The following is a 12,752-nucleotide window of genomic DNA, read 5'->3' as shown; positions in this document are numbered from 1 at the left end:
AAACATTTCACCAACCATTTACCGATGCTTCAAATTATATATATTTTTCTCATATTGAGAGACAGTTGAAAAACAGCAAGTCCACTACATATTCTTGGCTACCATCAACACAAAAACAAGACTATTAGTCTTAAACTTCAGTGAAAGCATTACTTTTAATCAGTGAAACAACACAGGAAAAGAGATGGATGGAATTGAAAGAACAGTGTTTTGCACACACTGGAACTCACCCATTTGACATTTTAGTAATTTAGCAGACGCTCGTATCCAGAGTGACTTACAAAAGGAATTAGGGTTAAGTGCCTTGCTCAAAGGCACCTCGATAGATTTTTCACCTAGTCGGCTCGCCGATACAAACCAGCGACCTTCGGTTACTGGCCGAGTGCTAGGCTAGCTGCCCACCGCTAGGCTACCTGCCCACCGCTAGGTTACCTGCCTAACCTCAATCTCATCTTCTTTTTCTCTCTCTCACACATTCACACACAGAAAATGAATTGACCAGGTGGGCCGTTGGTCTCTCAGGCTGTAGCAGAGTTTCCATATGGTTTAGCTGGTTGTAGAAAAGGTGTGTACCACCAGCAGGACACATGCAGTACTAGATAGTCCAATATGGTAATTCCCTGGTCAGGGACAGCTGTTGGTCTGAGGGTGGGACCCGGTCAATAATTGATGTCGCTTGAGAACGAGTCTTGGGAGGAAGTGCTGATGTTACAATCAACAGCTGAGGGTGGATTCAGGGTGTGGATGTGGCTATGATGATCCAAGGCCAGAAGAGGGACAAGGGCAGGTGTCTGTGTTTAAGGGCTCCTCGCAGGGCTTCCTGGAGGGGCTGACCTCGCCTGTCTCAGTCCCTGTGTCTCCCATGTCTAGGTCAGGCTGCTCCTCAGACATCACTGCCTCTGGAGCATCCTCCTCAAAGCACACACAGTCCTAAACAAAACAACAACACACACACACATTTCTGTTAGTTAATGTTAGACTTGCTTTTGACAAACGTGAATGACTGCCCATAGTATAAAAGAGAGAGAGTAAGAGAGAGTGAAAGAAGGAGAAAGAGAAAAAGAAAGGAAGACAGAGTGATTGTGAAAAAGAGAGAGGGAGGAAAGAGAGAGGAAGAAAAAGAGAGAGAGCGTTAAAAGAGAAAGCAATAGAGCGAGAGAGCCGTAAAGAGAAAGGGAGAGCTCACATTGACGTCCATGACCTTGGGCAGCCCTCCACTCCTCATCCAGGGGTAGACCTCTACCAGTTCCCTCTGCTGCTCCCCAGTGAAGCACGGCTGACTCTTCTGCATCCCACGCAGCCTCTCTCTGTCCTCTCTGAGCAACCTCTCGATGCCCCTGAGTAGGCCAAGGGACATACACACTCAGTATTCTGAACCATGGGACCTATGTCACCAGGGAAAATATACTCAAACAGTAAGAATACTATTGGACATACAGGTAATTGGGTATTGGGCATTAGGGTGTCAGGAAAGGTAGGTCTGGTTAGTGGTTGAAAAATGTGTATTTGGTATGAGGGAGTCATGGGTATCAGATGACAATTTGATATAATTGATCTTCATGGTTAACTAGATTGGGTGTCTGGTACCTGGAGAGTTTAAGAAACCACACATTTCCTCTCAATCCACCTTGTCTAACAACTGTGGGTCTTTGTGTGAAAGCCCCATCTGGTGGACATAAGTCAGAACTGCAATTTTACTTTAATATTAGCAAAGCTTTTAACACAAATTATCAATTCTAATTCAGCATGCCAGGTGAATATGGGAAGGGAGTGGGAAACAACAAGGGTGTACAGTGCAATGTACTAGGAAAGTATTTCCCAAAGGTCTAGAGTGCTGTGTCCCATCTAAACATTTTCTTATGGCCTACCAAAAAATATCCAACAAATATTTAAAACCCCAGCATTCACAGCCACTCATCATGCCCTGGGTAGAAGTTGCCTGTAGTCACAGATCTAGGATCAGTTTATCCTCCCCCATCCCAAATCCCAAACTGACCCCAGATCTGCATCCACAGACAACTTTCTCTTACTCCAGGGCACATTGCGAGCTGCCTCTCTCCTGTCTCCTCCAACTCACCGCGAGGGCACCAGATGTTTTATTATTATTTATTTAACCTTTTTTTAAGTAGGCAAGTCAGTTAAGAACAAATTCTTATTTACAATGACGGCCTACCCCGGCCAAACCAGGACGACGCTGGGCCAATTGTGCGCTGCCCTATGTGACTCCCAATCATTGCTGGTTGTGATACGGCCTGGAATCAAAACAGGGTCTGTAGTGATGCCTCTACTAACTGAGATGCAGTGCCTCAGACCGCTGCGCCACTCGGGAACCCTGATAGGTCAACATGACCTTGTTGTCAGTGTTGGGGGTGACCAAACACAGCGGGTCCTGCAGTACATACTTGTCATGTTGGCCCTGCTCCATCTCCATTGGCCGCACCTCCATGATACTACTGCTTCTCCCACTATCGCAGCCGGTGGAGTGCCCTTTGACCTTCTGGCTGCTGTTCCGGGAGGAATCCACGCTGCCATAGTAGTTTCTGATCTTTTTGCTGGTGTGGCTGCTGTATACTTGGGGGGGAGAATAACAAAACAGAGTTAGGATATTTTACTTTTGAATCACCAGAGTTCTAGTCTCAAGTGCTTTATACATGAAGCAACAAATGGTTGAATGTAATGTCTTGCTGCCATGTCCTTCTGTCATATGTTTGTTATTGTCCCTGCCAGTCTTGTTCAGAAAATATGCCTAATAATAGGTTTTACAGTTTTAGATGGGAAAAACCCCTCTATACGGTTACAGGAGTTAAGTTTGGTACAGTGGAAGTGACTGGGATAGGATCAAATGTCTTACAAACGTACAAAAGGTCTAGGGTAGGTGTGTGTACAGACCTGTGCCATTGCCAGATTCACCACTAGTTGACGTTCCACTAGCTGACTTTCTACATCCCGAAGTCCTGCTATTATTAGACCTTCCACTGTTAGACGTTCTAGCTGAGGTTCCACAGTCATTAGACCTTGAACCCATGGACCCTGAGGTGGCTGAGTGAGAGTCTGAATGGAGCAGGATGTCAAGCATGTCGCTAGGATTACCGTCGCCTGGCGAACTCACCTGCAAGACAGAGGTCAAAGGAAAGGTCAACAAACAGAAGGTCCACTCAAGTCGTATTGGTCTCTTTTTTCTTTAATCAGTCCCATCCTTTCTTTCTCCGCTCCTTTAACTCCATATCATGATCTGAGAGGCACCTCAACCATATTGTCCTGAAATATTAATCCAGCAGAGACCCGTTTTACAGTAACTACGGTAACTTTTATTTTGTGCATTTTCACAATGGAGGAACTGGAAGTTTAGTGAAGCCACACCAATCCAGCCATACTTCTCCTGACACGTTGGCAAAATTTGATTTACCTTTATGCCAAAAGTCATCTTTTTTCGAATTAATTTTTACGATATAGCCGATTTTGACTTGCAGCTGGCCCATCTAGCGGAAATTTCTCAGCTCTGCCTCAAGGGCAACATTCATAACAATAAACATCAACCTGCAGAGCAGACAGAGCTGGGATTTAAAGGGATACTTCAGGATTTTGGCAATGAGGCCCTTTATCTACTTCCCCAGAGTCAGATGAATACCATTTTTATTTTAGCCAAGGTGGCCAGGTGCACGGTGTTTCCTCCGGCGCATTGGTGCGGCTGGCTTCCGGGTTGGATGCGTGCTGTGTTAAGAAGCAGTGCGGCTTGGTTGGGTTGTGTATCGGAGGACGCATGACTTTCAACCTTCGTCTCTCCCAAGCCTGTACGGGAGTTGTAGCGATGAGACAAGATAGTAGCTACTACAACAATTGGATACCACGAAAAAGGGATAAAATTAAAAAAAATAAAAATAAATATTGAGGAAAATGTCAAATGAATCTATAGCCTATGTGCCGGAACGCCACTTGGCTGCCAGCTGAAGACAATATAGGATTGACTTAATACCTTACGGATTAAGCAGCCTTTTATACATCCTAACCCTAGCCTAACACCTCCAGGCTAAAAACAACACTTTCGTAGTGTTGCTGCGATTCTAGGGAATCTCAACATTACTGCATTACATTACATTATAACCTCACACCCACTCTGTTATTTTTTATTACAATGTTTTTATTTCACCTTTATTTAACCAGGTAGGCCATTTGAGAACAAGTTCTCATTTCCAACTGCAACCTGGCCAAGATAAAGGGAAGTAGTGCGACACAAACAACAACACAGAGTTACACATGGAATAAACAAGCGTACAGTCAATAACACAATAGAAAAAGTCTATATACAGAGTGTGCAAATGGAGTGAGGAGGTAAGGCAATAAATAGACAATAGTAGCGAAGTAATTACAATTTAGCACATTAACACTGGAGTGATAGATGTGCAGATGATGATGTGCAAGTAGAAATACTGGTGTGCAAAAGAGCAAAAAAGTAAATAAAAACAATATGGGGATGAGGTAGGTAGATTGGATGGGCTATTTACAGGTGCAGCGATCGGTAAGCTGCTCAGATAGCTGATGCTTAAAGTTAGTGAGGGAGATATGTCTCCAACTTCAGCTATTTTTGCAATTTGTTCCAGTCATTCGCAGCAGAGAACTGGAAGGAAAGGCGGCCTAAGGAGGTGTTGGCTTTGGGGATGATCAGTGAGATATACCTGCTGGAGCGCGTGCTACGGGTGGTGTTGCTATGGTAACCAGTGAGCTGAGATAAGACGGAGCTTTACCTAGCAAAAATGTATAGATGACCTGGAGCCAGTGGGTCTGGACGAATATGTAGCGAGGGCCAGCCGACGAGAGCAGACAGGTCGCAGTGGTGGAATAGCACTGTGATAGACTGCATCCAGTTTGCTAAGTAGAGTGTTGGGGGCTATTTTGTAAATGACATCGCCAAAGTCGAGGACATGTAGGATAGTCAGTTTTACGAGGGTATGTTTGGCAGCGTGAGTGAAGGAGGATTTGTTGTGAAATAGGAAGCCGATTTTGGATTGGAGATGTTTAATATGAGTCTGGAAGGAGAGTTTACAGTCTAGCCAGACACCAGACCAGACAGCCAGACATTTGTACTTGTCAGAACCGTCCAGAGTACTGATGCTAGTTGAGGGGAGGGGGGGGGGCAGCGATTGGTTAAAGAGCATGCATTAAGTTTAACTAGCATTTAAGAGCAGTTGGAGGCCACAGAAGGAGTGTTGTATGGCATTGAAGCTCGTTTGGAGGTTTGTTAACACAGTGTCCAAAGAAGGGCGAGATCTATAAAGAATGGTGTCATTTGCGTAGAGGTGTATCAGGGAATCACCCGCAGCAAGAGCGACATCGTTGATATATACAGAGAAAAGAGTCAGCCCGATAACTGAACATTGTGGTACCCCCAGAGGTCCGGACAACAGGCCCTCCGATTTGACATACTGAACTCTATCTGAGAAGTAGTTGGTGAACCAGGCGAGGTAGTCATTTGAGAAACCAAGGCTGTTGAGTCTGCCGATATGAATACGGTGATTGACATAGTCGAAAGCCTTAGCCAGGTCGATGAAGACAGCTGCACAGCACTGATTTTTTTATGATATCGTTTAGTACCTTGAGCGTGGCTGAGGTGCACCCGTGACCAGCTCGGAAACCGGATTGCACAGTGGAGAAGGTACGGTGGGATTCGAAATGGCTTAATAACTTGGCTTTCGAAGACTTTAGAAAGGCACGGCAGGATGAACATAGGTCTGTAACAGTTTGGGTCGAGACTGTCACCCCCTTTGAAGAGGGGGATGACCGCGGCAGCTTTCCAATCTTTAGGGATCTCAGACGATACAAAAGAGACGTTGAACAGACCGGTAATAGGGGTTGCAACAATGGCAGCGGATCATTTTAGAAAGAGAGGGTCCAGATTGTTTAGCCAAGCTGATTTGTACGGGTCCAGGTTTGGCAGCTCTTTCAGAACATCTGCTATCTGGATTTGGGTGAAGGAGAAGCTGGGGAGGCTTGGGCAAGTAGCTGCGAGGGGTGCGGAGCTGTTGGCCGGGGTTGGGGTAGCCAGGAGGAAAGCATGGCCAGCCGTAGAGAAATGCTTATTGAAATTCTCGATTATCGTGGATTTATCGGTGGTGACAGTGTTTGCTAGCCTCAGTGCAGTGGGCAGCTGGGAGGAGGTGCTCTTATTCTCCATGGGCTTTACAGTGTTCCAAAACTTTTTGGAGTTAGAGCTACAGGATGCAAATTTCTGTTGGAAAACGCTATCCTTTGCTTTCCTAACTGACTGCGTGTATTGGTTCCTGACTTCCCTGAAAAGTTGCATATCGTGGGGACTATTCGATGCTAGTGCAATCCGCCACAGGATGTTTTTGTGCAGGTCAAGGGCAGTCAGGTCTGGAGTGAACCAAGGGCTATATCTGTTCTTAGTTCTACATTTTTTGAAAGGGGCATGCTTATTTAATATGTTAAGGAAATTACTTTTAAAGAACCACCAGGCATCCTCTACTGACGGGATGAGGTCAATATCCTTTCAGGATGCCCAGACCAGGTCGATTAGAAAGGACTGCTCGCAGAAGTGTTCTAGGGAGCGTTTGACAGTGATGAGTGGAGGTCGTTTGACCGCGGACCCATAGTGGATGCAGGCAGTGAGGCAGTGATCGCTGAGATCCTGATTGAAAACAGCAGAGGTGTATTTGGAGGGCAAGTTTGTCAGGATAATATCTATAAGGGTAACCATGTTTATGTATTTAGGGTTGTACCTGGTGGGTTCCTTGATAATTTGTGTGCGTTGAGGGCATCTAGCTTAGATTGTAGGACAGGGGGTTGGATAAAACTATAGAAAATAGAAACATGGGAGGGAGAGAGGCAAAAAGCTAAAGAAAGAGAAGACAGTAGGGGGAAAGACAACGAAAAGGGTTATGTCCTACCTGCTGAAGCGTGATCTTCTCCATGGCTTGGCAGACCACACTCCTTCCCTTATCGCGGAAGGTGTTATTCCCCGGGGGATCACCACTGGAGGGTGCTACCACCATGCTGTGCTGCCTCTCCAGGGAGCATGGTGTCTCCTCCAGCTGCAGTAAGTTGAGCTGCAGGGGTGAGCTGCATGGTGACTGGAACACTGGAGGGGAGGGCACTTGGACCCTGCTGTCCATGGACCCAGGTGTGGAGCCCCGAGACTGGGTGGTTTCCCCAGAAGGCCTGGGGGGCTCCATGGCCATGGAAGAGAAAGGCTTGGTGGGAATTGGGAAGCCTGTCTGGGGGGCTAAAGGGTTCTGGCCCGGGAACTGGGCCTGGCTGGTGGAGGATGACTGTGGTGGGAAGGGAAGAGATGTCTGAAGGGGGAAAGGCTGCGGCTGTGCCAGGAAGGGACCCTGGGCAGGGAAGGTGAGGGATGTCTGTGGGAGGAAGGGCTGTGGCTGGGAGGAGTATCCTGCCGTCTCGACCTGGTAAAAAGGCTGCTGTCCTGGAGCCCCGCTCCCCATTTGAGGGAACATGTAGTTGGGGAGAACCAGAGCCACCACAGGGGTCACCATGGGAGTAGAGAAGGGGGAGGGCTGGATGTTTGGTGCCGGGCACTGGGGATTCTGGTTGCACTGACTGTCGCCGAAGCCTGGCATTGAATTCTCAAGGCTGGTAGGCATGGTTCCAGCCATGGTGCCCACCCCGGGGTAGACCTGGAGAGGGAAGGCTGGCAATATGTTGGGGTAGGCCAGGGGCGGCAAGGTGGACTGGGAGGAGTTGGGGGGGGACCAGGAGGTCTGGTTGAGGCCCTGATTGAGGAGGTGGGGTCGGGGCTGCTGCTGTCTCTTCCTATGGGACAAAGAACTATCGGACAACTCGTTCTGTTTTACCCACTTGGACTTGGTTTTCTTGTTGCGTCCACTTCTACGGGCAGCGGGTTCGGCCTGCCTGCATGGGCGCACAGTGGGCACAGCTGGAGAGGGGGAAAGAGCGGGGGAAGAGAGAAAAAGAAGGTTAGATTACATTATGTATTTGACTGTGAGAAGTTGAGTGTATGAAAGCATTAAGGTACTGTGTGTGTCTGTGTTGAATTGTACTAGCCTATGTCTACAAGCTATATTGAGTTTGTATTGTATTGTACTGTATTGTAATGTACTGTAATGTGTTGTATTGTATTGTAATGTATTGTATTGTAATGTATTGTAATGTATTGTATTGTGCTGTATTGTGTGTAATTTATTGTTTTGTATTGTAATGTAACATATTGTATTGTATTGTAATGTATTGTAATGTATTGTAATGTAACGTATTGTAATGTATTGTAATGTATTGTAATGTAACATAATGTAACGTATTGTAACGTATTGTATTGTATTGTAATGTATTGTATTGTAATGTATTGTACTGTATTGTATTGTACTGTATTGTGTGTAATTTATTGTTTTGTATTGTAATGTAACGTATTGTATTGTAATGTATTGTATTGTACTGTACTGTATTGTAATGTATTGTATTGTACTGTATTGTAATGTACTGTAATGTGTTGTATTGTATTGTATTGTATTGTAATGTAATGTATTGTGTGTAATTTATTGTTTTGTATTGTACTGTAACATATTGTATTGTATTGTAATGTATTGTAATGTATTGTAATGTATTGTAATGTAACGTATTGTAATGTATTGTAATGTATTGTAATGTAACATAATGTAACGTATTGTATTGTATTGTATTGTACTGTATTGTACTGTATTGTACTGTATTGTGTGTAATTTATTGTTTTGTATTGTAATGTAACGTATTGTATTGTAATGTATTGTATTGTACTGTACTGTATTGTAATGTATTGTATTGTACTGTACTGTATTGTGTGTAATTTATTGTTTTGTATTGTAATGTAACATATTGTATTGTAATGTATTGTATTGTACTGTACTGTATTGTAATGTATTGTAATGTATTGTATTGTACTGTATTGTATTGTACTGTATTGTGTGTAATTTATTGTTTTGTATTGTAATGTAACGTATTGTATTGTAATGTATTGTATTGTACTGTGCTGTATTGTAATGTATTGTATTGTACTGTATTGTATTGTACTGTATTGTGTGTAAAGCGTGTTCGCTGCTGCACTCTACCATCAGTGGCACCTTGTCCCTTCTGGCGCTCCAGGTATTGGGAACAGTTCGCCTGGAAGACCTGGACTCCCTGAAGCTCCCTGAAGCGACACAGGAAGGCCTGCTGCTCTCTCTGAGTGTGGGTTGCTAGGACCTGCTTGGTCAGACCCAGCTTTTTATAGGTCTCCCTCTGCAGGCTGGAAGGTGAAACAGCACTAGGAGGAGGCCCAGGAGTCTGGCTGACCCGCTCCACCGCCTCCCCACCACCAGATACATCCTCAATGATCTCTGTATGGAGAAAACAGATAGAGAAACACTAGTTCCAGCAGACAGCCATGGATGTACAAGTTAGATACAATATATACATAAAACATCCAACTGTTCAGGTCATAAAGAGAGCTGTGATACCCTCAGCAACATTGATATACATATATACAGTGATATACATTACAGTGATATACGTTACAAAGAAGCAGATAGGAAGATACATGCAGGATGCCAGTGTGTGCTAGGGTCATCTACTGTATATCATACATCATGGTATAGTCTCGTGGAACCAGACGAGTGTGAATCTCTGGGATTCTGGGAAGCGAGGTTATGCATGGCATATGTATCTTCTGGAAGATGCATGACCTCAGAGTACAGACATGATACTGCACCAATGGTGTGCGATAACATTCAGTACACAACATCTAGCTACATCTATACCCACGGAGACACACACGTAGACACACACGTAGACACACACACACACACACACACACACACACACACACACACACACACACACAGAACCCACCACCACAAAAAAGAGCAAAAGACCAGAGAACGAGTCCATGTAGTGTATACCTGACTCGGGCTGCAGTTTCTTGTCTCCTACATGCACGATGGTGCTACTGTAGCTACACTGGCTTGTTATTGACACCACACTCTCGGTTTTGCTGCACAGTGGCACGGCGAGGGCTGCCAGGGAGGAGGAGCCCACTACCCCTGAGGCTGTGGTCGTAGCCTCAGTCTTTTTGTATGCGATGATGTCATCCACAGCGGTTAAACCAGGCTGAGCCTTAAATAGTGCAGGGTCTGCCAGGGTGACAGGGAGAGACTGAGAGAGGGTGACTAGGAGAGTCACATATTAAGTCCCATAATCGTGGATTATAGAGAGAGAGAGAGTACGCAGTGGCAGAATACCTGACTACTGTGACTGACCCAAACTTAAGGAAAGCTTTGACTATGTACAGACTCAGTGAGCATAGCCTTGCTATTGAGAGAGGTCGCTGTAGGCAGACCTGGCTGTCAAGAGAAGACAGGCTATGTGCACACTGCCCACAAAATTAGGTGGAAACTGAACTGCACTTCCTAACCTTCTGCCCAATGTATGACCATATTAGAGACACATACAGTGCCTTGCGAAAGTATTCGGCCCCCTTGAACTTTGCGACCTTTTGCCACATTTCAGGCTTCAAACATAAAGATATAAAACTGTATTTTTTTGTGAAGAATCAACAACAAGTGGGACACAATCATGAAGTGGAACGACATTTATTGGATATTTCAAACTTTTTTAACAAATCAAAAACTGAAAAATTGGGCGTGCAAAATTATTCAGCCCCTTTACTTTCAGTGCAGCAAACTCTCTCCAGAAGTTTAGTGAGGATCTCTGAATGATCCAATGTTGACCTAAATGACTAATGATGATAAATACAATCCACCTGTGTGTAATCAAGTCTCCGTATAAATGCACCTGCACTGTGATAGTCTCAGAGGTCCGTTAAAAGCGCAGGGAGCATCATGAAGAACAAGGAACACACCAGGCAGGTCCGAGATACTGTTGTGAAGAAGTTTAAAGCCGGATTTGGATACAAAAAGATTTCCCAAGCTTTAAACATCCCAAGGAGCACTGTGCAAGCGATAATATTGAAATGGAAGGAGTATCAGACCACTGCAAATCTACCAAGACCTGGCCGTCTCTCTAAACTTTCAGCTCATACAAGGAGAAGACTGATCAGAGATGCAGCCAAGAGGCCCATGATCACTCTGGATGAACTGCAGAGATCTACAGCTGAGGTGGGAGACTCTGTCCATAGGACAACAATCAGTTGTATATTGCACAAATCTGGCCTTTATGGAAGAGTGGCAAGAAGAAAGCCATTTCTTAAAGATATCCATAAAAAGTGTTGTTTAAAGTTTGCCACAAGCCACCTGGGAGACACACCAAACATGTGGAAGAAGGTGCTCTGGTCAGATGAAACCAAAATTGAACTTTTTGGCAACAATGCAAAACGTTATGTTTGGCGTAAAAGCACACCATCCCCACTGTCAAACATGGTGGTGGCAGCATCATGGTTTGGGCCTGCTTTTCTTCAGCAGGGACAGGGAATATGGTTAAAATTGATGGGAAGATGGATGGAGCCAAATACAGGACCATTCTGGAAGAAAACCTGATGGAGTCTGCAAAAGACCTGAGACTGGGACGGAGATTTGTCTTCCAAAAAGACAATGATCCAAAACATAAAGCAAAATCTACAATGGAATGGTTCAAAAATAAACATATCCAGGTGTTAGAATGGCCAAGTCAAAGTCCAGACCTGAATCCAATCGAGAATCTGTGGAAAGAACTGAAAACTGCTGTTCACAAATGCTCTCCATCCAACCTCACTGAGCTCGAGCTGTTTTGCAAGGAGGAATGGGAAAACATTTCAGTCTCTCGATGTGCAAAACTGATAGAGACATACCCCAAGCGACTTACAGCTGTAATCGCAGCAAAAGGTGGCGCTACAAAGTATTAACTTAAGGGGGCTGAATAATTTTGCACCCCCAATTTTTCAGTTTTTGATTTGTTAAAAAAGTTTGAAATATCCAATAAATGTCGTTCCACTTCATGATTGTGTCCCACTTGTTGTTGATTCTTCACAAAAAAATACAGTTTTATATCTTTATGTTTGAAGCCTGAAAAGTGGCAAAAGGTCGCAAAGTTCAAGGGGGCCGAATACTTTCGCAAGGCACTGTATTTCCCTCAGATTATACAGATCAACAAAGAATTCGAACTCCCATATCTACTGGGTGAAATTCCACAGAGTGCCATCACAGCAGCAAGATTTGTGACCTGTTACCACAAGAAAAGGGCAACCAGTGAAGAACAAACACCATTGTAAATACAACCCATATTTATGCTTATTTATTTTCCCTTGTGTACTTTAACTTTAATATATATAATATGACATTTGTAATGTCTTTATTGTTTTGAAACTTCTGTATGTGTAATGTTTACTGTTAATTTTTATTGTTTATTTCATTTTTGTATATTATCTACCTCACTTGCTTTGGCAATGTTAACACATGTTTCCCATGCCAATACAGCCCCTTGAATTGAATTGAGAGAGAGAGAGAGAGAGAATTTGGCTGTCTGATTCAGTTGGTTAACCTGTCCAACAGAGATTTGGCATGAACTAAAAGATGACCTCTTTATAAATTAAGAGGTATAAATATTATATTTGATTTATTTGTACATAATAAGTATTGATCTTTTGATAAATTGGTATGTGTTCATCCGTTCTGATTCCCTGGCGATCGGTGGAGCCAGATGGAATCTGCAGTGATGTTTCCCAACCAATGTATTACCAACGTTGTCACACCATATCTAATAAAGGTATCCGTGCCTATTAATCTAGCAGTATTATTTGGTTTGAATTGAATTCATCC

At 44.1% G+C, this 12,752-nt stretch overlaps 1 protein-coding gene across 3 annotated transcripts in view; it reads right to left on the bottom strand.

The window, feature by feature from the left end:
• Window positions 1-136: 136 nt before the first annotated feature.
• LOC139376018 (period circadian protein homolog 2-like) overlaps window positions 137-12,752 on the bottom strand; it is a 28,840-nt gene continuing 16,224 nt past the window's right edge. For all 3 annotated transcript variants that reach the window (XM_071118069.1, XM_071118070.1, XM_071118071.1), the window contains exons 15-20: window positions 9,075-9,341; window positions 6,903-7,909; window positions 2,890-3,109; window positions 2,403-2,571; window positions 1,187-1,337; window positions 137-930 (exon numbers count right to left, since the gene is read on the bottom strand). In XM_071118069.1, the coding sequence (XP_070974170.1) occupies window positions 751-930; window positions 1,187-1,337; window positions 2,403-2,571; window positions 2,890-3,109; window positions 6,903-7,909; window positions 9,075-9,341 (1,994 nt within the window). In that variant the 3' untranslated portion in view covers window positions 137-750. The remainder of the gene's footprint in view (window positions 931-1,186; window positions 1,338-2,402; window positions 2,572-2,889; window positions 3,110-6,902; window positions 7,910-9,074; window positions 9,342-12,752) is intronic.

Source organism: Oncorhynchus clarkii, chromosome 20 (assembly GCF_045791955.1).
Source record: "Oncorhynchus clarkii lewisi isolate Uvic-CL-2024 chromosome 20, UVic_Ocla_1.0, whole genome shotgun sequence".
NCBI lineage: Eukaryota > Metazoa > Chordata > Actinopteri > Salmoniformes > Salmonidae > Oncorhynchus > Oncorhynchus clarkii.
The sequence above is the reverse complement of the archived record's forward strand: the minus strand, read 5'-3'. Positions and strand labels throughout refer to the sequence as shown.